Source organism: Cervus canadensis, chromosome 5 (genome assembly GCF_019320065.1).
Source record: "Cervus canadensis isolate Bull #8, Minnesota chromosome 5, ASM1932006v1, whole genome shotgun sequence".
Classification (NCBI taxonomy): Eukaryota; Metazoa; Chordata; class Mammalia; order Artiodactyla; family Cervidae; genus Cervus; species Cervus canadensis.
The window spans coordinates 18903505-18930302 of NC_057390.1; the positions used below are offsets into that span (position 1 = coordinate 18903505).

General features: G+C 35.3%; 1 protein-coding gene across 1 annotated transcript in view; it reads right to left on the reverse strand.

The window, feature by feature from the left end:
• Nucleotides 1–230: 230 nt before the first annotated feature.
• The window catches only part of HEATR5B (HEAT repeat containing 5B), a 94908-nt gene continuing 68340 nt past the window's right edge, over nucleotides 231–26798 (reverse strand). Inside the window, exons 27-36 of the mRNA XM_043468326.1 lie at nucleotides 22674–22853; nucleotides 15670–15907; nucleotides 14295–14549; nucleotides 12643–12770; nucleotides 10213–10357; nucleotides 9442–9708; nucleotides 7906–8130; nucleotides 4950–5101; nucleotides 3531–3744; nucleotides 231–1001 (exon numbers count right to left, since the gene is read on the reverse strand). Of these exons, the coding sequence (XP_043324261.1) occupies nucleotides 697–1001; nucleotides 3531–3744; nucleotides 4950–5101; nucleotides 7906–8130; nucleotides 9442–9708; nucleotides 10213–10357; nucleotides 12643–12770; nucleotides 14295–14549; nucleotides 15670–15907; nucleotides 22674–22853 (2109 nt within the window). The 3' untranslated portion in view covers nucleotides 231–696. The remainder of the gene's footprint in view (nucleotides 1002–3530; nucleotides 3745–4949; nucleotides 5102–7905; nucleotides 8131–9441; nucleotides 9709–10212; nucleotides 10358–12642; nucleotides 12771–14294; nucleotides 14550–15669; nucleotides 15908–22673; nucleotides 22854–26798) is intronic.

The window sequence follows — 26798 nt, forward strand, 5'->3', positions numbered from 1 at the left end:
AATGAAACCAACCATCAGAGCCAGAACTCAAGGCTCTGTAATTACAAAGCGTAAGTGAGGCCAAATTGTAGCCATTAAAAAAACCAGAACATTATTCCATATTTGAATCATTTTAATGGATCTTTAAATGAGAGTTTTAATTCAGTTAACTAAAATATACGCAAGCATAATTTAGTAATCTAATATGAAAGCAAGAAGATCTAGCAGAAAGGTAAGGACTTTCTGAGAAATGCTAAGAAAATGTAATTTTATTCTTAATATATACACCATGAAACAGACACTTCACATTATTTTGTTTCTTCAAAATTTAAATTCTGCTTGCTTTTCAGTTAATTTTTTTTTGTAACAAATGCTATTGAATATGCCATTTTTTCCCTGACAGTATCAATAGGCCACCCAACTACATGATACAATTATTTTGCATTTAAAAGATTATGGCTCAGTTTTTAAAAAATAAATTAATAAAAGAGAAACATTATTAGGGAAAAAAATGAAAGCACATTTACCACAATAAAAAAAACAAGTCATTCCTTCAAAATTAAGACACCAGTGTGAGCATTATTTCACTTACCCTACCTCGGAAGCATGTAATTCCTGTATACAAATAAAGTTGAACCTATAGACTGGAATGATACAATGGTTACCACTAATTAGGTCCTAACTGACAATATAAACAAAAGTGAATGGAATTGCATATTAAAAGAAACTTGTTTTTAGCTTAATTGTTGGTGCGGAGTGCACAGCTGGGGCTGGCTGCCTGGTGGCCACTTTAGCCTTACTAGCTTGACTTGCCCTAACAGCAGTTTCCAGACGCACTTTCAGCTCAGGAGCTGCTCCCATCACTGTCTTGAAAGCGTGTGGATACAGAGGTCCAATATGCATTAAATTCTGGAGTGCAAACTCATGGAGATCTTTGGAAGCTGTGCTTGCTGAGGCAAAAGAATTTTCATCCAGCAGGTAAGAGATCAAAGTGGGAACTAAAAGAGCAAGTAATTGGACTCCTGCAAATAACAAAGATAAAGTCTGAAGATGCTCATGAATCTGAAAATTACAGTAACCCTTTATTTAAACACTAGGCAATTTAACCATAGTAGCCTGAATTATAATAAAACAGAAGTAAACGTACACAATCTATTTTAGACCTCAATAATTATTCATTATTAATACTGAATATTTACTAATTCTCCAAGCCACATTAGGGCAGGAAATCAGGTTTGATTTCCTGTTAAGATTGTATATTTTACATTTATACTAATTGTTTTATTTTTTAAAATGCTGGCTAAAAGGTAAAAATGAACAATTTTACAAATGCCACTGGTAAAATGTATTTTGAGAAAAAAATTGTGAAAATTTCAAAGGTATTCCAGAATAGGAAGGTTGGAGGTTTAATGGAATAGGGAACAGAAACCTGAAGCATTCATTAGGAGGAAGAAACCACCAAAGGAATGAGTGAATGTATACATTAATGTCATGACAACCATTTCCCTTTGGTTTGTGCATGGCAGTTAGCCTCAGATTTAGTATTAATTTTTAAAAAGTGACGACTGCTTATTCTACCTCTTATAAGTCTTACTATAGTACAAAACATCTGAGTGAAGCAGTCCTTTAAAAAATGAAATCATTATGGTGCTTGTTGTTGATACAGCCCACTAATACGAAATACTAGAAATTGGTTGGAGAATTGAAGCTAGATTGCCTCAGTTATTTCATACTTTAAATTAATTGACTCTTAGATGGAAAATTAAAGGGTTATTTATTAAATGAACCTTGTTAAATCTAACTATTAAACTATATTTAATTTCATGAATAATACATGAATATATTCTTGCTGTTAAAAGAATTCAAACAATAGAGAATTATTTGAAAAAGTGTAAGACTGTCTTCCCTGCCTAAATTAGAACATCTGTTCAGGAATTGATTCCAAGAGTCAACTCAAGTCAGACATATTTTAATACTAACTATGCAAAAGTCAATAAGCTCAAGGTTGAGATTATGAAATGAGTAAGGTTTAGTCTGTATGTTTATGGAATTTACATTGAGTAAAATACAAATAAAGACAAAATTATTGAGTCACCAAACATGGGCCATGATGTCAGTAATAATAATGCAGTAATAATCTGTTAACATCTAGTTTCAACTAAACTTATCAGCTCCTCCCAAACAGCTCTTCTTCCTGAACTTTTCAGTTTTAAGACTGCTTCCATACTTCTTCCAAGTAACACAGTAATATTTGGCTCTTCTCTTTCTCTTGTCCCTATAACGTATACTCATCAAGTCAGATCAATTTTTTTTCCCACAATCACTTCTGTACTCTTCTCTTTCACCGCAGTAATTCTGGATTATCATTTTAAAGGGAAGCTGTCAGCAATAGCTTTTAAAAAATTTCCACTACCTTTCTAACTTCTGTGAAATTCTTTCAAGAGAAGAGGAAAAATTTTATGATAGAAAAACTGATGCAATTTTTACCCAGAGAGTAATCTGGCAATATATATTAAAAGTCTTAAAAATGTGCCTTCCTTTCAACCCAATAATTTCACTTAAAAAAATTATCTGATAGAAATAACACACAGGAGGAGATGGCCCTTCATCTTTTAAACTCTATTTTGGAATATGGGGGTAAATGATCATGGACCTGGCAAGGCATTTGAGAACATCTGTCCCACTGCTACCACCATTTGTGAAAAATGTCCACTAATCAGACACCACACTTCGAAGTTCTGTTAAGACCCCAGAGAAATGATTCTAGTTATACTGCTAGATTCTACTTCTACTGTTATTGTATTCTGTTAATGAAAATTTAAATTTACTTCATTTAAAAAAGACATAGAACGATCACAGATAATAAAATGCCAATTTTTTTAAAAAAAAGGAGTGTGCAAAGATATCTGTACAAGAACATTCATTTCAGTTATTGATGATCTTGAAAAATTGGAAACAGCTTAACAATTCAATCATAAGGTACTAGTTTAAAAAGTACAGTCTTTCTCTAACAATTAAAAGTCATATTTTTAAAGATAAATTTTAGATTGTGATGAAATCTAAGCTTAGGGGATAAAGAGGAGTAAGTATTAAGTTGCATAAGTCTCTGGTTAAATAGATGTATATGGTAGTTTTTCACTAAATTAAAAAACAATTTTAAATTTTGGAGTATTTTAATACTGATGTTTAGCATGAATACTAAACTGGTCCTATTTGTTAAAAAGCTTTTATACATCTCTTACAAACACCAAAATGTATTATTTTTTAAAATATATTAAACAGCCATATTTTCCCTAGTTCTTAAAGAGTACCTTCCTAGAAAAAAAAAATCCATGGGTTGAAATGCATCCGTAATTTATTTTACATTCTTGCTCTTAAATATAAATCAATTCAATTTTGTTAGCAACATAAGCAAAAACATCAAGCTTTCACATAGTAACAACCTTTAGAAAATTTACTGCTGCAGTGGCCTGTGTCAAATAGCAAATGAGATTAATTTGGAATACAAATCTTCATTTTAGACCAGCGGCTTCTTAGAGGAAAATACTTACTGTTCTGTTCCTCCCCAAGAGCAACCAGTGTTTCAAGAACTTTGATTCCTTCCTGAACAGCTAAGAGCTCTGCACTGCTGCCTGGTCTGTTTCTTTCAACAGCTTTTAGCTTTTCAACTACTAGTGGAGCTAAGGAATGGATATAAGGAGTTGAAAGGGCCCGATTGGAATGCTGAAAAACTGAGAGGAGAAGCTGGTAACATTTGGCTTGAACCTATACAAGAAAATAATTTCATTAATTTACATGTGTGACAGTTCTTATTTGCTCTACAATCACATTGCATCTTTTTTTTTTTACTTTTTTTTTTTACATTGCATCTTAATATGTACAGAAAACAAGCAATACTGCAGGATGAAAATAGAAATGTGATGAATTAATGCCATTTCTACTTATAGAAATGGAGTAATAAAACTTCTAATATGCTAACTAAATAAAATTGAAATTAATCAAACATTCCTTATATGTTAGCTCCTAAATTACCACTGCTTATATAATTTTTGTATTTCTATACTGTGTAAGAAATTAAATACCAGGAATTCTAATTTTTGTTTTTAATTCTTTCTTTAATTTACAATTGTCCCTCTCACCTTAACCTAGCATATTTTATATGGCTAATATTTGAATGATGTCAAACAAAGCTATAAAATATATTAGACACCTCAACTCCATTTGGATTCTCTGGAAATAAATGCTTAAACCAATTTAAGTGTTCTAGGCCTACAAGTAGTTTCAGTGGCTCCACTTTAGATTAGAAAGACTTCATATTAATAAGAAGCAAAAAAACAAATAAGAAAGGAAGATGCATCAACTCATTGATGTAAGGGAACAAAGTGGGAAAAACTGTTTCAGTGCTTTGGTAGAAGAGAAGCTACTAAACATCACAAAAGAAAGAAAGAAAAATGCCTGGGGAATATTTTAAAAATACACATTTGTGGACCACACATCTGGAGACTCTGATTCAGGAAGACAGTGGTAGATGTTACTAAATTGCTTTTTTCCCTGATGTTCAATAGGTTTAAGAATCATTAGTTTTGATGCTGACACCATAAAACAATAAAACTTATTTTTTAGAAAAACGAGTTTCCGTTAGCCCTGTAAAAACACATTATAATATTATATGTATTTATCTTTTAGTGTCCTTGGTGTGATTAAGTAAACAGTGAAAAAGAGAAACACGTAAAGTCTCTACCGGCCATGACCAGGGTTGAGCAAGTATTTTAGATACTGGGGAATTTCTGCATATATAAATTAACATATACATGTCTCTCCTAAGCTTTAACCAGTGACCTTTTCTAGTTTTCTGGAAAATTCATATAGCAAATACTTTTCATTTGATGAATCACAATTTTTTAATGAATCCATCTGAAATTTTTCTTACAGAGTGGAAGGTTTACTATTATGTTTTAAGTGTAACTTACCCACGGGTCACATGAATTTAACGCGTTTTTAAATCTGTAAATGCAGCCATTCTGCAGTGACTGAACTCCTATTATTTCACTACCAGCAGACCACAGGAAAAGTGCAATTGCTGTTAGCATGCTTACTTCATCAGGCACAGGCACAGAATCTTCTGAAATAATTAAATAACAGAAAATTTAAAAAAAAAGAATCTTCTGAAATATATGAATAATGAAATATTTATATATATATATGTGTGTGTGTGTATACATATATGAGGGATTCCCTGGTAGCTCAGCTGATAAAGAATCCACCTGCAATGCAGGAGACCCCAGTTAGATTCCTGAGTTGGGAAGATCCTCTGGAGAAGGGATAGGCTACCTACCCCAGTATTCATGGGCTTCCCTGGTGGCTCAGATGGTAAAGAACCCACCTGCAATGCGGGAGAACTGGGTTCGATCCCTGGGTTGGAAAGATCCCCTGGAGGAGGATGTGGCAACCCACTGTAGTATCCTTGCCTGGAGAATTCCACGGACAGAGGAGCCTTGTGGGCTACAGTCCATGGGGTCGCAAGGAGTCGGACATGACTGAGCGACTAAGCATAGCACATATATAAATGAAAGCATATATAATTATGGCATTTCATGTTTCTTAATCTTGTAAAAATCTACCTTAAAAAGCAAAATATTAACTTATGATAAAATTAGAATAGTTTTAGTAACATTAATAAAACTAATTAAAGTTTTCCCCTCCAAATATTAATCTGAAAAAAATTCAGGTAATAAAAGTAGGATATGGTTTGTTTAAAATTTAACAAGGGTAAGGGAAAGAAAATAAAATGTAATATTTTACCATCCAGGGATAGTTTAAGTTTAATTTCTAGGTTTTTGTTTAATTTCTTCTGGTCTGGGTTAGTCTTTTATATATAATTATTTATAAACATGATTTTTAATAGATATAATGGATATATAATCCAAATGAGTATATAACAAATATTTGATATCTTTCCTACTGCCAGATAGTTATATTTTTATCACTTTTGTATTTTCTTTATTATAAAATAGACTGTAATAAATAAACTTGAACACAAGTTTTTTATCAAGGTCAGAGTATGAAATCTTAAAAGCTCTTCATATATTTTGCAGAAATGATTCCCTGAAGGTCTGAACTGTTTTAAATTCCCTTTAGCAAAGTATGAAAATGTTCTCCTGGCATCGATTTCACCTGTACATACTCACATATTTTTGTTAAATGAGTTTCACAGGTAAAAATTTATATTGTTTTTATTTCTTTGCTTATATAATAATGTGGCCAATTTTTTTATATGCTTGGTGGGCATTTCTATTTCTTTCTTACCATTGCCTGTTCTTTTCTTTCTTTGCTCTTGTTTAGTCGCTAAATCACGTCCAACTCTTCTGTGACTCAATAGACTGTAGCTCGTCAGGCTCCTTGGTCCATAGGATTTCCCAGGCAAGAACACTGGAATGAGTTGCCATTTCCATCTCCAGGGCTTCTTCCCAACCCAGGGATCGAACCCATATCTCCTGCATTGGCAGGCAGATACTTTACCACTGAACCACCTGGGAAGCCCGTTCTTTCTTATATTGGGTGTTAAATGTTTATCTTATAAGATTTTTTTGTACATAAATGATATTAACACTGACATTATTATTTTCAGTTTTTGATCTTTTTCAGCTTTCATTTTATAAAATTTTTTCTTCCAGTTTTATTGAGATTTAATTGACACACAGTACTATAAATAAATTTAAAATGTACAGCATAACAATTTGACTCATATACATTACAAAATGACTATCAAAATAAGTTTAGCAAACATCCTCCATCTCATATAGAAACAAACTCAAAGAAATAGAAAAAAATATTTTCCTTTTGATAAGAACTTTTAGGATTTATCACCTACTTTTAATGCATGTCATTTTTCACAGGCTTATGTTAAATTTTATAGTCTAATGTATTGATATTTTCTTCTGTGATATTTACCATTGACTTAAACTTACACAGTTCTATTTTACTGCCCTATCTGTTCATTCTTGGCCTACTCCAGTTTTAGATAGTGTGGAAATGTTTTAATAGGCAATATGACAAATCTTTAATTATTCTGTTTTCAATCTTTTCACATTTACAACAGAACATGAAAGAAAAAGTCAAACACTGAAGAAAAATGGACAAAAATGTGAATAAGCATTTCACCCCAAATTAAACACAAACATGAAAAATGCTTATACTTACTAGGCAAATGAGAAATGCAAGTAAAAACAATAAAATAGCATGTTTTACTTACTTAATGAAATTTACTTACTGAAAATTTAAAAGTGTGAAATATCATATATTGGTGGGAATCATGCACTGGTGGAAGTGCAAATTCATATAGCTGCTCTGGACAGCAATTTGGCCATGTCTGATAAAACTAAAATGTGTCATCAATTCCACTTCTAGAGGTATGCTATAGAAAATCTCATAGCACATATGCACGAGGAATTTATAAGGATGGTCACTGAGAAAATTTTTATAACTGGGAAAAATAAAAAATAGTAAAAATGGCCATTGATAGGGGAATGATCAATAACTGATAAATATAAATGATAGACATTTGAACCTCTGAACTACCGAGGAGTTCAGAACAATTTACAATCTAAGAGTTTTATATATACATGTTCTTTCTTTGGGGGGAAAACTCCCAACATGTATGTAAGTGGTAAGACAAGGGAAGAACCCAGGTCTGCTTCATTGCAGGTAGATTCTTCACCGTTTGAGCTACCCGGGAAACCCAAGACAAGGGCAGCGAGCATCAATACTCAAAACGTGGAACTAAAAGTTCACATCTAAAAGATGGGACTAAAACACCTCTCTGAGTTGATTCAGTGTTATATAGCAGTTTTCTGATGAGCTCATTCAGTTAGTCATTAAGGAACAAATATCCTAATAAATTAAAAAGTTTAAAGCTGATTAGATTACCTGGTTGGGAATATTCTAGGATGCATGCCAGAGTGCTACGAATTAGAGCTGTCCACTGTTTTTGAGTATCCTCAGTTTTGGCCATTGAAAGTGTCACAATACTTTTGATCCCTTGAAGAGCTGCACTGACTGGTGGAGGAACCTGATTATCTGCAGACTTTATTGCTGTGTCCTTCAATATTCTCGCAATTAAAAACAGAATTGTGGGCAAGACCGTCATACATCCTGAAATAAAAACAAATCAGATTATCTTGTACTACTTCAGTTCCTGTGTTATAGTTGTTTCAGTTGTTAGTATCTTTTTACAGCCAACTATGGTTCAATATTACTTCTTTTCCTTGTATTCATACAAAATTTACTGCACTGCTATTACTATAATTCAATGTTTGAAAAAGATAAAAAGGATGTCACAAGCTATTTCAAAGACGTCAAATTTTCTTTCTTCTCCTAACTTGCCTTGTTTTTTTTTTTTAATTACTTCTAGTATTTCACACAGAAGGAAAACACTGTCAAATACTTTGAGAAGTAGTTGAGAAACCTGGGAAATCATGTAGCAATTCCAAGACAAGTAATCAATCTCATTGTACTAAGTGAGCCTTAGTACTAAGTTAGTCAATGTACTAACCAAGTCAGGAAACTGATAAAAACACTATACAGGTAAGGCAAAAAGAAATGAAAGAATCCTAGGATTTGTAGCTGAAAGAACTTTCAGGTAATCAAATTAACCACCCACTTAACAGAAGACTCCCTTCACCACTGTGACATGCCTCCAGTGTAGAATGCCTATGAAGCTTCAATGGAGTAGTGTTTTCATATCTGTAGGATTGTGTTGAGTTGAAAGATACCTTTATATCTTCTGATATAATATATATCTCCTAGATACAGCAGAGGAAAAGTTTCCTTTTCTTATTTTTTTAAAATACTTGTTCGTTTGGTTTTGTCAGGTCTTAGTTGTAGCAAGTGAGATCTTTTAGTTGCAGCATGAGGGATCTAGTTCCCTGACCAGGAATCAAACCCAGGCCCCCTGTATTGAGACCAGAGCCTTAGCCACTGGACCACCAGGGAAGTACCAAGTGCCTACTTTTCTATCCACTAGTTCTTCAAGTATCTGCAGGCAGCTATTGTATTTTTCGGCTATAATTTTTTAATTAACAGTTGCTCCTTAAAGTTGGTTGTCACTCTTCTCTGACATGTTTGTTAGTGTGGCTCAGGAGCAGCAACCAGATCAGAAAATAAAGGGTTTAGTAATTCCACTTTACGTCTATTTGCTAACACTCAATGTCCTCTCTCAAGCTGTGGGTCTGTCTCTTTGCTGAAGTTTCTTTGAAATGTACCTGAAAAGGGCATCTAGGGTTTTGGTTTTTTAAATCTTAAGTCTTTATAGGCTCCTAAAGCAAACAAACCCTTAAAAATAAGTCCTACTTTTCCTTTAAGACTTAAGAGGAAAATAAATCATCATAGCACTTAAAATCAAAGGCAAGCTCATCTCTGTCTAATACAGTATAATACATTTCCAAATAGTGAGCAACACCATACCAGCAGGTGAACAGAGGGACGGTAAGTCAGAGAGTATGGTAACTGCGGCTGCCACCAAACGGGCACTTTCTTCTGACAGTCGAGTTTTGGTGGCTATGTGACTTGGAGAATCCGACATCTTGGTACTGAGATGCGGCATATGACGTACTAAAATGAACATCAACAGCTCCATAGTTGCAAAGACAAGAGATTTTCCAGGAATGAGACCACCACTGTCACCTCCTTCTCCTAATACAGGACAGGACTCTTTTTCCATATCATCCTCATCTTGGGTAAAAGAAAATTTGGTGAAATTCCCAGCAGAAAGGATAACAAATAGTAGAGATAACAACACAGTAAGTTTGTTTAGTAAGTTCTTTCAAAAGAATTTAGAATTCACAACTAAATGTCTAACTGATGCCATGTCTTTCTCAGAATAATTCTCTGCCTTAGAACTGTTTATTGACCTCTCCTTAAATGTAACAGACAATTCATTTTTTACTTTACTTTACTAAAAATAAAATTTTTATTAGGTATTTTTAATAGGAATGTATTTCATAATAGGAGTAACACACATGTTAGTCTTGAAACACATGAAGTTAACACTTTTGTAGGTGAAAAATAGTTGAATATGAGCAATTTCATTTGGGTCATTCTAATGAAAGTAAAATCAACTGCAATCTCTTAAATGTATGGTTAAATTTTTTCATTAAAAACTTCCTGACATTAATATTTGAAAAATTAGAAGAGAAATAAATCTACTTTAAAGTTAGTATAATTTCTTGTGCTTACTTAGTGTGTTTCTTTTTTCTTGCAAATAATCCTGAGCAGCTCTTACGATCTGTTGTACAACTCCAGTCACCAGCAGCTGGACAGATGGTGGGTTCCAGGTCAACAACAGGCGGTGTAAAACACTCAGTAACTCAACACCAATCAGCTATTATAAATTAATAGAGAGAAATCAAGTTAATTTAAAGGATATATTTATATTATTAGATCTAGGAAAATATACATATAAAAATACATAGATTTGGTAGCTAAAGTTAATACATAAAATATGCAGCAAATACTATAACAATCTTGAAAAATGGTCATATTTCATCCCAACATATTTTCAGTCAAAAATTACTTCATTACATATTTAAATGATTTTTCCACTTAAAATATTTCTTTTCTCTTTTGGACTAAACAGCACTGCTAGTGTTCAGTACCACTAAAATTTATGATTTCTATGATTTCCGCGTACTCAAGAGTAGTCCACCAGAAATTCTAGGCAGGCTGACAAGTCGCTCCAAGATTCATCTCAGAACTATTACAAACTTTAACCACCCACTATTCACTTAAGCTTCTCACAATCTCCACATCAAACCCATGCAATGAACCTCCCTCTTTGAGAGAGGGAGAAAAAAATTAAATTGCAAGCAAAGCCATCTTTACCTCTTTCCTTAAGATCAAGATGAGCCCCTTGTCTGAGGCTGAGAATTCTTTTCTCACACGCTTCCATGCCATCCTGTTTGACTTCCCAAGGATTCTTCAAGGACCCCAATCATATTCCATATATCATAGATAAGCTAAGCTAAGCTTCTCTTCCCTGATAAAAGCAGCTGCTCAAGTCTTTCCTATCTAATTTCCCTCCACGCCTCAGAAAACCCTCACGTCCTTCCCTCTGCCTCCATCATCTCTTCTGTCTCTGTCCTGCCTCTTCTCTTCCCAGATGCAAAGATGCCACTCCCTTCACCCCCTCATTCACTCCTCAAACTTCTCTAATCTGGCTCCATCCACCTGAGAAAATGCTCTGCCTGAGGTCACCAATAACCTCCCGGGACTCTCTTCTGTCCTGACTTCTGGATTCTGCTCCTCTGAGACTTGTCTGTCCTTGACACTCTCTCTTGTCTTTGACGACTGTTCTCTTTGGTTCTCTTCCTGCCTCTCCAGTAGTCTCCACTGCTGATTAATTTCCCTCACCTCAACCCTTACTTGTTATTTATCCCTAAGGTTCCAGTCTTGGTCCTGTTTCCTTCTTCTTTTGTTCAGTATTCCGAGGCCAGTGAACTCATTTGTCTCTCTGGAATTATGAAAACAGCCTCGTAATTGACCTCCTTTCTCCCTTCTCATGTCTTAAAAATCAACCACTATAAAACTGATGGAGAGGTCAAATTTATGTCTACTGTACTTATGAAATACACATTTAACCATGTCATTTAATCTACTGCATTTACACCCAATTATTTCAATTTTAACATGTCACACACCTTCATTCACAGATTAAACTTCATTGGTTTGACTATCTGAAAACAACCCTCAAGTTTCTTGCGGTAATCTGTAGTCTAGCTGAGGCCCAGCTTTAAGCTACAAGGCTGGAGTACAAGATGAGTTCATCAGTAAGTGACGCCTATAATCACACAGCACATACTTTGTTTTGTTTCATGTGGGTTTTTTTGTTTTTTTATTGAGCAGTATCATGTACAAAACTAACTTTAAGAGAACACAATAATAAGAACTTTATTTTTTTTTTATCTTTTTGTGTTTTATAGAAAATTATCCCAAGAGGTACTATTTGTAGTGATGGTGTCCAAAGAAATGGTTATTATGAAAATAAAAGACTTCCTAAAAAAAAAAATTCCAGTGGAAACTTGGAACTGTAACATGAATAAAATCCTCTAAAAATTCCATACAAAAATTAGAAAACACAATTCATTAAACTTCTTAAATGAATACTTGAGCCAGTGCAAAAACCTTATTAAATGAGATCAAGTTTAATTAAACATTTAAAAGTAACATAATTTATTTGGATTTTCCAGGCAAGAATACTGGAGTGGTTTGCCATTTCCTTCTCCAGGGGATCTTTCCAACCCAGGGATCAAACCTGTGTCTCCCGCATTGCAGCAGACTCTTTACTATCTGAGCCACCAGGAAATCCCAAATTTATTTAATAGCCTTAGGAATTAACTCAGCCCTTTACTAGCAGAACCATTAACTGGGACTGAGGGGATCCCTTACATTTTTAGTTATATTTGACTGCTGATGAACTCATCAAAGAAGGCACAGTGATGATCTCTAGTCTAGCATGTCTGGTCATCCAACATTCAATATAAGGTCTTAGATGAAGCCAAAATCCTGAACACTTATTATATAATATTTATCTCCTATGTGAGAAAATTACCTTAAGATAAATATGATGAATACAAAGCATAAATTATCTATTATAGAAATATACTGCACCTGATCTTCTGCAATATGGATTCGGGCATAAGGAGAATCTAGCAAGGTGTGTAAGGCCTGTAGACAAGCTGTAACATGTTCAACAGGCTCCTCAGGTCTTGGGGAACAAAGGAACTGTATACTCACACCTGTAATATACAATATAAACACACAGCTTTCTTAATATAAAACACTTTGTTGCTTTGACACCATTTTTTTTCTTTTACCTACTTATTTTATAGCTCACTTTAACATATATTTATTAATGCCTTAAAGTGAGTTCAAAATTATTGTCAAAGTAAGCAGCCAAACTTAAGACAGGTTGTAGCCTTGGAATGAGGCTAACAGTCACACTGGAAGCAAGTGGCGGAGTTCCAAGGTCATCAGGTTGATTAAGAAGCTATTTAAAGACATTTAAAAATAATACATTAAGAATAAATTTATGAAAATTATAAGATTATGATAAATGATTGCAAATTCTTAAATGTTCCAAGAGAATCTATACAGCAATTGTAAATAACAATTACTCAAATTTGCTTTAATTTTACATTTATATTTATATGCATATGTATATGTAAATGTATATATATACACAATTTATGTATTACACTTATAATGTAAATATAAATTTATATTATATTTCCTCATAGGATAATAAGTGTCAAGTAAAAAGAAAACATATAAAAAAAAAAGTTTAACTTTTTCCTTGAAAATTATTCAGTAATGCTCAGTGAGTGAACATGATAGAGAATTTTTAAGGAGTAATTTAATAATTAAATTTTTCTACTAAAAATTCAGTTAATTTAGAAAATGTGTTAAGAAAAAACACCTCTTTGTACTATTTCTTAACTGAACTATACTGTAAAATTTTTTTCCATGGCATTAAAATGAAAGATATGAAGGAGTTAAAAACATGCCACACCAAAATACACCTTCTTGGCTGAACACATTTGAGAAATCGCAGATGCAGGCAGGGGTCTTTGACCCTGTTTCTACCCAAAAGCAAGTCATAAAATTTCTCATTAGAAAGATGCCCTCCCTGTATCAGGGAAAGAATATTTTTACTTCTTGAGACTGCAAGTCGATGTTGAAATAGACCTATCCAAACAAACCTACTAAAATAAGCCCAATCTACTGTTGTTCAGTGGCTAAGTTGTGTCTGACTCCTGTGACTCCACCAGGCTCTGCTGTCCATGGAATTTCCCAGGCAAGAATACTGGTGTGGGTTGCCATTTCTTTCCCCAGAGGATCCTCCCAGACCAGGAATCGAACTCGCATCTTCTGCACGGCAAGCAGATTCTTTGTTGCTAAGCTATCAAGGAAGTCCCGATTTTCCATTAGTTTCCCCCATATACTTTTTAGTTACTGTACAGCTTATCATCCCTGGCCCCAGCCCTTTGTCTTGTCAGATCCCCACAATTTATTCTTGTTCGTGTAAAACTGTATACAATCTTTCAGACTTAAAAGCTTCTCGAGGTCTTCATTTTCCTCCTATGTATATGTAAAAGTTTTAAATCAATTTATATGCTTTTCTCCTATTAATGTGTCTTATGTCAGTTTAATTCTTAAGCCAGTCACAGAACTTAAGATGGTAGAAAGCAGTTTTTTTCCCTTACAAGATACACATTTTCAGAAGTAATATATCTCGAGATACATTAACATGGCTCACCTACCTAAAATCAGATGCATTCTGTCTTTGTTAATTTCTGCCAAAGATTTAGCACTAGGTGTTGCTCCTGATGCTTGGCTTAAATTGACTGGTATGGAACGTTTTTGTAAAGCTGATATTGCTGCTGCTTCTGCTGACTCTGAACATGTAAATCCTGTGCTATTTAACCAAAGCGCCACTGCGTGGAGGATTGGGGCCCAGGAATTCCGATAGTGAAGTCTAGCCGTATCAATAGTCTCAGGAGTATAAAATGCTCCACCTATAAAACAATCAAATCAATCAGAAACATTACTTCTATTATATGTATTCACTCATTTAAGAACAACTTCCTTTAAAAATACCTGTTACATACTGTCTTAGTCCACTTGAGCTGATTTAAGAAAATAGCACAGACTGAGTGGCTACACAACAGAAATTTATTTCTCATGGTTCTGGAGGCTGTAAGTCTGAGGTCAAGATGCCAGCATGGTTGGGTGAGGGCCTTCTTCCTGACTGACAGCCAGTACCTTCTTGCTGTCTTCACAAGGTGGAAGGTGGAAGGGGCTGGGGGCTCTGAGGGTTCTCTTTTACAAGGGGGCTACTCCCACTCCTAGGGGCTCCACCCTCATGACCAAAGCACCTCCCAAAGGACCCATACCTCCTAATACCATCACAATAGCGATTAGGTTTCAACATATACATTCTGAGGTGATACAAATATTCAGATCACAGCACACATAAAAGAGGAATCTGGCCAAAGAGTTTCTCCCAAGGGTCTCTGAAACCGACGTCATTCCTACAGTTGCTGACCTGGAGTGCCTATCACTTCCCCGTGATTGATGCCAGCATTTCCAGCCTTTCCTCTGCAAGTGCCCACGCCTTTGAGTGCCCTCTACCTTGCTCCACCCATGGTCACAGGCTTCCCCTTTACCGTCGCCAACAACTCTTAAAACCCTCATCACCTTTCCTTTCTCTTACAGCCAGGGAACTCTGTCTCTCTTTTTTTTTTTTTCCTCCACTCTTCTGCAAATTCTTCCCCTCTTCCTGCTTTTACTATCAAACAGAGGACTTCCACATCTGCCCTGGCACACACATACAGACCAACACAGCAGTATACCTCATCATGGTTATGCATAATAACTCCTTACGCAGTTATTTACAGTACCCCAGCTCAGACGGCTATTATTGTAACAGTGAGAAAGCTTTTGCTTGGGCTGACAAGTAAGTTTAATGCCGTATTTGAATTTATAACTTCAGTACGGACAGAATATCAAGTTTAAGTTCACAGAAATTTAAGATGTTATTATTACTGTTGTGGCCAGTCTCCACCAATTCCATTTTATTTAATTACTATTCTGAACTCCATTAAAAGCAAAACTCTGAACGCAGTACTTACTTACCATCTGGGGGGAGCTGACTAGCAAATTCAGCTGGTAAAGTTAAAAGCGCGTAGTCTTTTAATGCTGCCAACCACAGGCGACTGAGTATTGGCAGTTCAGGCTGGACGAGTGTTATTAAACTATCTGGCGGCAGCTCATCTATGGTACTGTCATCATCGTCATCGTCATCAGTATTTTTAACTGCTCTCTTTGGTTTCGACTCTGCTTCTTTTTTAATATTCATAGCAACCACATAGACCTGGTAAGATATTCACGAGGAGAAAAGAACAAGATATAATATTAAGAAATAACATATTCTAAGCTGTTATGATTATACGGAGAAGGAATTGGTAACCCACCCCAGTAGTTTTGCCTGGGAAATCCCATGGACAGAGGAGTCTGGCAGGCTATCAGCCATGGGGTCGCAAGAGTTGGACACGACTTAGCGACCAAACCACCACCACCATGATACAGTTGAATCATCGCAAGTAACTGAGTACTATTAGTAGAAAGTATGCAACTTCAGAATTCCCTGATTTCCTCAAAAGAATAATCCCACCTGTTTTGGAGGCAATCTTTTTTTTTTTAATAGATCTGACTTCTGACTACTCTCACAGCACATTCCTCGAGTAGGGTTCTCTGAATTTTTTCTGGCTTCTCTTGTTCTACTTTACAAAGCCCCCCTTTATATGTGGTTTTCTTTTTTTTTTTTTGCCATAGGGTATAACTTCCTGTTTACTGCATTTGCTTTCACCAGCTTATTAGACACAATCAGACGGCATTCAAAGAAAAAAGCTAAGGGGTGGGGGAAGAGAAACCACAACCTGGATTTCCACTAATATCCTCCAAAATCCCTTCTTTTAGACTGCTTAAGTGATATTTAGCAATCTAGTCCTTGTACCAGATAGTTCAGCCAAGAATAATATAATTTACTGGCTATATATATTATCTGTATCTTTTCTCTCCACTTTGTTTTTTTTTTCCCCACAGTATTTGTTAATTGTTTATTTATTGAGAGACTATTTCTCACCCCAGATAGTCATAGTTTCATAGTTCAGGAACACAGGAAAGTGACAAACTTCCATGGAACTCAACCCAAGAAATTCTTTATATTCCAAATCACTTTGCACTCTGAAAATACCAGCCTTCCTCATCTCCTCAAAATCTTTCATGGAATCATAATTTCTGTAGAAATCTGCCTATGCCTTCTTTCTTCATTCAGCCACAGCAAACTTATAGAAAGTTGCAAACCCCAGGGAGACCATGAATGCTCCAACAATATGAAATCGCAGACGTTTGGCCAGGAGGCCACGCATCTGAGGTTTTGCCAAAGCAGTGGACACGGTAGGTTTTCTTCTGGACGGCTCAACCGCAACGTCCTTCCAGGCTGATGGAGATTCTCTCCACTTTGTAAACCAAAAGGATATATAATAACAACTTCTGAAAATACAATCTTAAAGATTCTTTGCTGAAGTTATTTTTGTTTGTATTCTTTTGTAGTTGTACATACATTTTGGCTTTGGCAACCGGCACCTAGCTGAATTACACATCCATGAAAAAGCGAAAAAAAAGTGGGGGGGGGGCAGTCAAGGGAGTAAGAGAACCACAGAAAATTGCACGCGGTATCTTTAGAAAAATGTTTGCCATACACAGTTATTTCCATTGTACATAAGAGGACGTCTGTGTATCTGAACCAGGGATACTTCTTGATGACAGGGTCTTATCTCTATCCCTACAACAAGCAGACAGCTATGGCACAGTAATTGACTAAGTTTAGACAATGATGACAGGAAACAATGAATCTTCGTTTCTGAGAAGAAGCATTCCTTAACACGGTGGTGGTCTTATATATCAGTTAGTTATAGTCGGTTAGTCATACTAACACCTGACAACTTAGAAGCATAAACCATCTAACTTTTGGAATAGGGACTTTGAATCTCAAGTTATAAACATATCATATTCATATCTTTTAGCGGTTTTAAGCTTGTTTTCTTCCCTTAGATTTATTATAATGTTGATATTTTAAGAAAATGTCTCTCTCAATAAACACTGTAAGTATACTCAGCCATTCACTCATCAAATTCTTCTTAGGTACCTACTCTTGCCTTGCATTTGCTATTGTGCTTGGATCTGAGGCAACAAAGACAAACCACATGTGGTTTTCACTGCCATGAACTCACAGACTGATACAATGATAGAAGAGTGAAAAAGAGGTGAGAGAAGGGACATTTTTTAAAATTTGTTTTAAATGACCTATCTTCCCATCTCACTATGAGCTGTGACCACATCCACTGCCTGGTACCTAATGAACACTTGTGGTTTGTGTAATGAATGAATCACAGGGAGCACCAAAGATAAAGAATCTTAATGGAAAACGAAAAGGCAAGACACAGTTCAAAGACAAAAGTTCACCTGTTGACAGGCAAAGATGGAAGTAGGAATTCCAGGCAGGCAGAGTATCAAGAGCAAGAACACAAGAGACAGGAAATGGCAAGGCATTCCAAGCAAATTCCCAGTGTTCGGTAATAGACTGAGCATAGCATAAAAGGCAGAAGGAGCTGAAGATTTTACTCTGTTGGTAATGGGGACGTAGAGTCAATGCAGGATTTAAAGGTCACATGTATGTACTTTTCCTCAACTTTTATTTAAAAAATTATACTGTGGGCCTCCTGGTGGCTCAGTGGTACAGAATCCACCTGTCAAAGCCGGAGACACTGGTTCAAGCCCTGGTCTGGAAAGATTCCACACGCCACGGAGCAACCAGGCCCGTGCCCACAACTACTGAAGCCTGCACACTCTAAAGCCTGTGCTCCACAACCAGAGAAACCACGGCAATGAGAAGCCCACACACCACTACTAAGGGAGTAGCCCCCGGTCGCTGCAACGGGGGAAAAGCTCGAGCAGCAATGGAGACTCAGCATAGCCACAAATAAAATGAATAAATAAAAACTTAAAAGTACACCATAAAAAGTTTAAAACTGAGTTACTAAAATTACTCATAATCCTAATTTCCAGGTTTTCACATTCAACCAAGCTGTAATTTTGTTGTACAGAGAATTTTGTATTTAATTTTAACTGTTTATAAAAGGATTTCCATATAAATACTAGTCTTCATAACTATTATTTTTAATAGCAGTAATAGAAGACATTATACATCTAACAGTTTTCCTGTAGTTGAAATTTTATATTTTTTAAAATTCTTTTCAGCCCTGGGAATCTTAGAAGATGAGGCATAGTTTTCAATGACAAAGGTGTTCAGTTCTTCACATTATGAGTGTTCCAAACAAATATTTTTGTCAGCATCTCTCTTTTTCATATTTTGAATATTCTTCCCTAGGATAAAGTCCCAGAAATGGAATGACTGGGTCAGTGATTATAAATACTTCCATGGCTCTGAACAACACTGTCAAATGCTTTCTAAAAGGGGCATATATTTTACATTGCTACCTGCAATATGAAAATATATTTTTTGACTTGTTTTTGTAAAAAATTTGGGGATTATTTTTCTTGCGAGAAAGTACACAAGAAATATAGAAAAATCAGATGCACAAGTAAAATGAAGAAAATAAAGCCAGACACAATCCTACTACCCAGACGTAATACTGTTAACGTGCTAGACACATTGTACATACATATTCACAGTCTTTTAGACAATAATATGTTTGTATATAATTTTTAACTCAATTTCCTATTCATTTAATACCATCATCTTTGGATCAAGGAATACATTTATTTGCTTTTTAGAATGATAACATCACAACAAACATCCTCACAACAGAATCTGTGTATACTCTTGATATTCCTTAGGATAAACTGGTAAACTAATGGGTACGGTTTTAGAAGAGTGTTTTGCTATATACTGTGTTGACCCTTGAACAACACAGGTTTGAACTGCGTAGGTCCACTCACATGCAGATGTTTTTCAATAGTAAATACCACAGTACTTACTACATGTCTAATAAACAGCTAAAAGTATGGGACTGGAATTCAGGAGAGAGGTCTGAGCAGGAAAGTAGATTTAGAATATTTCAGACACATGTAAAAGCTACAAGGTGTGGGTGTAGATGTGGTTACCCATAAAGTATGAAGAGCGAGAAAAAGGACAAGAAAAATATCAACATTTGAAGGGCCGGCAGGCAAAGAGAAGCCAGCAAGTGATGCTAAGAATGAACAATGAAAAGAAAACAGAAGCAAGGGAGTGGGGTCAGGAAGTCAGAGTTTCCAGAGGAGACAATATCAAAAGCTGCAGAAAGGCTAAGCCAGACAGAAACTGAAAAGGGTCCAGTGATTTGGAGAATTATATCATCTGTAACTTTAGCAATTTCAGTGGAGTGGTGAGGGTAAACCCAGATTGCAGGGGATTGACAAGTGGGTGACTCAGCAGTCAAGGATGTGAAGATACTGAAACTCCTTCAGTGAACTGAGATGTGAAGAGGAGAGTGAGCGGAAGAGGAAGCTGAGTTGGGGAACAAGGAAGGTAAGGAGGGAGGAAGAGCATGCAGAGGGAGATGGGGAGATATGGAAGTGGGGGGAAACTGAATGCACTTAGCTTGGAACAGTCTCCTCCTCAGATTCAGGCTTACTAACATCTGCGCTCATGCTCCAGGTCCCAGCTTACGTGTTGCTCTCCCCAGGAAGCCTCCCCTGAACCCCCAGACTATTGTAGGTGCCTCTGCTGTGTGTTCCCAACAGTCTGCACTTCTCCTGTCACACTCATCATTTTTGTCTCGCATGCTAGTCCACTAGTTGGTTTTCCTCAGTAAGTGTGGAACATCTGGTTTGTGCACTACTGTATTATCAACTGCTACCCTGGCACAGAGCTAATGTTCATTTAACACTTTGCTGAACGAATCAGATTAGGAGAGAAAATTGAGAAAAGGGAATCCTAGATGAGAGGAAAACTTTAAAATAATAATAATAATTATACTAATAACAGCAGGCAGCATTCACTGAGCATATAAATAAGGTAGTTATTGAATGAAGTCCTCATTGCTTCACAATGAAGTCTCATTTACTTCACAGTGTAATTCTATGGAATGTGCACAATTATTATCCACGTTTTAGGGCTAAGAAACCAGGTTTAGAAAAGCAGGTAAAGAATTCACCCAAGGTCACACAGGTAAAAGGACAGTTATCAACTCACATAGATCTCAAGACCTGAAGGTAACAATCTGAGGAGCTGGAAAACTAACATCCTCTATTTTCTGAGTAAAAAGCAGAAGCAAAGATAGATCTTGAACAGAGAAATCTAGAATATGTTGGGCCTTTTGAGGTAAAAAGATGAAGGGAAGGAAGTTAAGCAAGGAAAAGATTTACCTGACAATATTATAGGCTGAGGGCTGAAGTGTAAATTATTTAATTATAGAACCAAGTTAACCCAAAATAAGAAAAGAGTTTCAAACAAAAGTGTGCATTAATAAATTAGTTATATGACATCTTCATCTAATTTGTTAAAACTAATTATTTATTTTCTATTCAGTGCCAGTTACAATACTTGGTTTTTTTAATACATGTCACTTTAGAAATATTATTGTACTTCCATGTTATGATAAAGAAACTGAGTATCTGAGAGATCAACTCACTTGATTAAAGTACAAAAGATGGTGAATTATAGAGACAGAACTTGCTGTAGGGTCTGTGATTCAACATTTAATGCTTTTTATACTGAACTGTGCCAGACTACCTAGTAGGTAAATCAAGCACATTCATGCAAGTCAGCAGAGAACCAGCTAACTGGCAAATGGTCTTATCCAATTACATAACTGTCTCTGTGTTTGGGAAATTAATGAATGGGGCTGGAGAATTAACAACAATTTTGAAAGATTTCTTTAAAAATAAAAATCACTCAATCATTTGGGATGTAATTTCTACAGACAAGAAAAATAGTAACTTTTAGTTAAAAATTAGATATGTTAGTTTAGTTAACATTAGTTAGTTTAGTTAAAAATTAACAAAGAATTTCTGTGAATCTCAAAGTGAGAAAACAATCACATTATAAGTATCTTTCTAACACTATTTTCCACCTAAAATTATACATTTGCATTAATTTGATAAGATTTTATCAGTAAGAACAGACATTTTATCAAATGCGAATGTTATTTTACTCGTCTAAGACAAAAGATGCTAGCACAGTAAAAGTAAATGAACACTCAGGGATACTCTATGAAAACAACTTGATCTAAAAAACAGAAAGAAAACTGATTTCTACAGTATCTTATTGCTCTAATTTTCCCTTTTTTTCTTCTGTGACAAAAAAAAGAATCCACAAAACCCCAGAGATCCTTTATCTAAACTGGATCGTCTGGGTGTTGTATGCTTTGAACCAGCAATTGCCTGTGGGGTGGTCCCGGCTGCTGATACCATGGAAATAGGGAAGTAAGATACTGGGTTGGCAGAGAAAGGAATAAAGAGATACTTGAAATACCTGCATGCAGAATTTGAAAGTAACTAGCAGAAGGGATTTAGAAAAGTGAAATTAAAACAGTATTATTATTTTTAAAAATAATGTGGGCATAAAAAGAGGTAAAAACAGCTATTAAAAAAAAAAAACATATGACAAAATAAACTCCTACAGCCTAATCAGTGAGTGGCAGCAAGTCTCCTGAAATTTAATCAAATAAAAGATTCCTGGCACAATTTTTTCTAGTTTTCTATTATTTGTAGGTTTTCCCCACTTAATTTTCCCATAGTAAGTAAGAAGAGTTCTTCTTCAATATAGATGTTTTTAAACTGATTCATGTCAATGTATGGCTAAAACCACCACAAAATTGTAAAGTAATTAGCCTCCAATTAAAACAAATAAATTAAAACTATTTAGAAATGCTAATTTTCAAAGCTTCAATATGAGATCTTTTGAGACATAAATGTATATGTATTTCAGTGAGAAAGCAAATAGCAAATTTTTTTTAAGGCACTCCAAAGGTCAGCTTAAAAAAAAAAAACAAACAAAATTTTTTTACCTACAGGAGTAGTGGAACATTTTCTCACGGATGGAGAAACAGTTAAAAACAACAGGCTGCCGTTACCTCTGCCCATGCTTTGAGAACAGCCAGTTTTTCCATGGTTGTAGCACTCTCTCGGTACAGCTGGCTGGAGGATCCTTTTCCGGCCTGAACCTTGTCCAGTGAAGAAACAAGCAGATTGTGTACTCGACGGAGATCATTGAGATCACTGACAACTCCACTTCCAATCCACGTACTACACACCTAGCCAAAGGGGAGAGAAGAAAAAAGAACTCTTTTTTTGTTTGTTTGTTTTGAACTCTTATTTTTATATTAAAAAGTTAATATTAAACATATAAAAGGCTGACGTTAATATGATTTTTTTCCTAGGGGGAACCAATACAGAACAAAACCAATGAACAAAACAAAATCCTTCAATGCTATGTTTTGTTTTGTTTTGTTTTTTTAATAAAAAATCAATAGCAAGTATGGAACTTATTATACTCCTATGTAGAAAACAAAACAATACTTACTTACCATGTTTCCACTATCAAAATTCCCAAAAATTTTAACAGGAAAAAATCTGCACCCAAATCAGTTCAGTCACAAATAATTCTTTAATTCAACATTTCTGTCTGCTATAGTCAAAAGGTTATTCTGAGTTATGCAGAGAAGTTTAAAAGAAACAAAAAGTGAAAGGGAAAAAAAATCTAGTCCCTCTCCTCAAGTAAATAACACAGGTTAAATGAACACATAAGAATGTTTTACGACTGTCATACTACACTTTAAAAAGAGAGAAAGAAGAGATTAATTCTAGCACGAGAAATGGGAATGTGTAGATATCAGGAAGTTTTGTGTATACAGATAGAGAGGAGTTTGGTGGAGGAAGAAAAAAGATTAGGAAAGTTAACTAGGATTAGGTTACAGTACAATTTAAATTCCATGTGAACTGAATTCAGCAGACTTCTGCAGGCAATCATGAGTTTCTAAGGCTTCTGAGCAGGGGAATATTATTAGAATTGTGATTTAGGAAAACTGCTCAAATACTATCAATAAACACAGGAAAACATGTGTTTGGATAGTAAGCACTGTGTTCAGCTACATGACTACTATAACACCACTGGACAGAGATGATATGGAATCAAATGACAAGGGAGAGGCATTTGAGAATGACTTGGAAGTAGAAATCACAAGGTTTGAAAACTAATTATGTACTTTTAGGGGGTGAAAGCAGGGACATGTAAACAGTGAGAGGTGATGATTACCAAATTTTGATTGTCAAAGCTTCTAACTTGGATGAATGGAAGATAGGTGATACCACTATTTAAGAATACAGAGAAGTGCGGTAGAGATGAGAAGTTTCAGAGCAGCATGATTTTGACTGTGAATTAAAAATGACATGCTGAGTTCGTGGGCAGTTGGAAACCTGGGTCTGGATTTCAGGAGCAAAGACAAAGGTAACTAAGTAGATCTAGGAATTCTCCAGGCAAAAGTGATCGATAAAGTGCTAGGTAACTTTGTTCAAGGACAGGTATTAAAAAAAAAGGATAAGGATAGATCCATAAGGATAGAACACAGGGAAAATAATTAAACTTAAGGGAGAGACAGAGTAAAAATAAACAATGAAAGAAATTGAGAAGAAAATGCCAGAAAAGCAATAGAGAAATAGGCAAGTGTGGTGATACTGAAAACAAAGGAAGAATGTCAAGAAAGAAGGGGTTGCCTGATAGTGCAAACTTTTTTTAAAATTAAATGAAAGAGTCTTTAAATTCCACTGTGCTTCACAATTTTCATCTATGATTTCACATAATCTCATAATTACCAGGGTTTTTATTTTGCCCCTACCCCAAAATTGCCCCACCTTCCCTTCCCTCTCCCGATTGGTAACTACTAGTTTGTTCTGTATCTATAGGTCTGTTTCTTTTTTGCTACATTCACTAGTTTGTTATTTTTTTAGATTTCACATATAAATGATATATAAATGATTCCACATACAGCATACAGTATATGTCTTTCTCTGAATTTCTTCAGTTAGCATAAAGCCCTCCAAGTCCATCCATGTTGCTGCAAATGGCAAAATCTCACTCCTTTTGATGGCTGAGTAGCATTCCATCTTCTCTATTCATCTGCTGATGGACACTTAGACTGCTTCCAAATCTTGGCAACTGTAAATAATGCTGCTAGGAACACTGAAGTGCATGACTCTTTTCAGATTAGTATTTTTGTTCTTTTCAGATATAAACTCAATTGGGTCACAAGATAACTCTATTTTAAATTTTTTGAGAAACCTGTTTTCCACAGGGGTTGCACCAACTTACATTCCCACTAACAGTGTATGAGGGTTCCCTTTTCTCCACATCTTCACCAATGTTTGCTATGTTTGTATTTTTCTTTTTTATGATAGTCATTCTGACTGGTGTCAGGTGATACCTAGTTGTGGCTTTTATTTTCATTTCTCTGAGGATAAGTGATGGTGAGCATCTTTTTATGTGCCTAATGGCCATCTGCATTTTCTCTCTGGAAAAATGTCTAGTCAGTACTTCCATCCAGTTTTTAATCTGGTTGTTTGTTTTGATGTTGAGTTGTATGAACTATTTATATATTTTGGATATTAACCTCTTATTGGTCATATCATTTGCAAATGGAAAAGGAAATGGCAACCCATTCCAGTATTCTTGCCTAGAGAATCCTGTGGACAGAGGAGCCTGGTGGGCTGCCGTCTATAGGGTCACATAGAGTCAGACACGACTGAAGCGACTTAGCAGCAACAGCATTTGCAAATATTCTCTCCCATTCAATAGGTTGTCTACCATTTGTTTTGTGTATGAGTTCTAAGTTATTAGCTTTTAAAATCTATACTATTTTTTTTGGCCATGCCACACAGCATATGAGATCTTAGTTCCCGGACCAGGGATCAACCCTGTGCCCCCTGCACTGGAAGTGTGGAATCTTAACCACCAGACTGCCAGCGAAGTCCTCAAATCAGTATTTTCAATGGAAACAACTTGACTAAAAATCTGTTATTTCCATACTCATTCTATGAGACCAGCATCACCCTGAGGCCAAAACCAGACAAATATACCACAAAAAAAGAAAATTACAGGTCAATATAACTGATCAATGTAAATGCAAAAATCCTCAACAAAATAATATCAAACTAAATCCAACAACACATTAAAAGGGTCACACACCATGATCAAGTGAGATTCATCCCAGGGGTAACAAGGATTCTTCAATATCTACAAATCAATCAGTGTGATACACATTAACAAACTGAAGAATAAAAACTATGTGATCATCTCAATAGATAACAGAAAAAACTTTTCATAAAGTTCAAAATCCATTTGTGATTAAAAAAAGCTCTCCAGAAAGTGAACACAGTAGGAACAACTGTGTTCCAACACAGTAGAAACCTCAACTTAAAAAGGTCATATATGATGAACTCACAGCTAACATCATATTCAACAGTGAAAAGTGAAAGAATTTCCTCTAAGATTAGGAACAAGACAAGTATGTCTACTCTTGCCACTTTTACTCAACATGGTTTTGGAAGTCCTAGCCACAGCAATTAGAGAAGAAAAAGAAATAAAAGGAATTCAAATTGAAAAACAAGAAGTAAAGCTCTCCTGCTTGCAGATGACATGATACTATATATAGAAGATTCTAAATATGCTACCAGGAAACTACTACAGCTCATCGATGAATTCAGTAAAGTTTCAGGATACAAAATTAATATACAGAAATTTGTTGCATTTCTATATACTAACAAAGAACTATTAGAAAGAGAAACTGAAAACAACTCATCGACCACTGCATCAAAAAGAATAAAATATCTAGGAATAAACCTATGTAAGGAGGTAAAAGACCTATACTTGGAAAACTATAAGACACTGATGAAAGAAACTGAAGATGATACAAACAGATGGCATGATATCCTGTGTTCCTGGTTTGGAAGAATTAATATTGTTAATATTACCATACTACTCAAAGCAATATACAAATTCAATGCAAACCCTATCAAAATACCAATGGCATTTTTCACAGAACTAGAACAAATAATTAAAAAATTTATATGGAAACACAAAAGATCCCGAATAGCTAAAACAAACTTGACAAAGAAAAAGAGTACTGGAAGGATCACGCTCCCTGACTTCAGACTATTCTACAAAGCTACAGTCACCAAAATAGTATAGTATTGCTACAAAAACT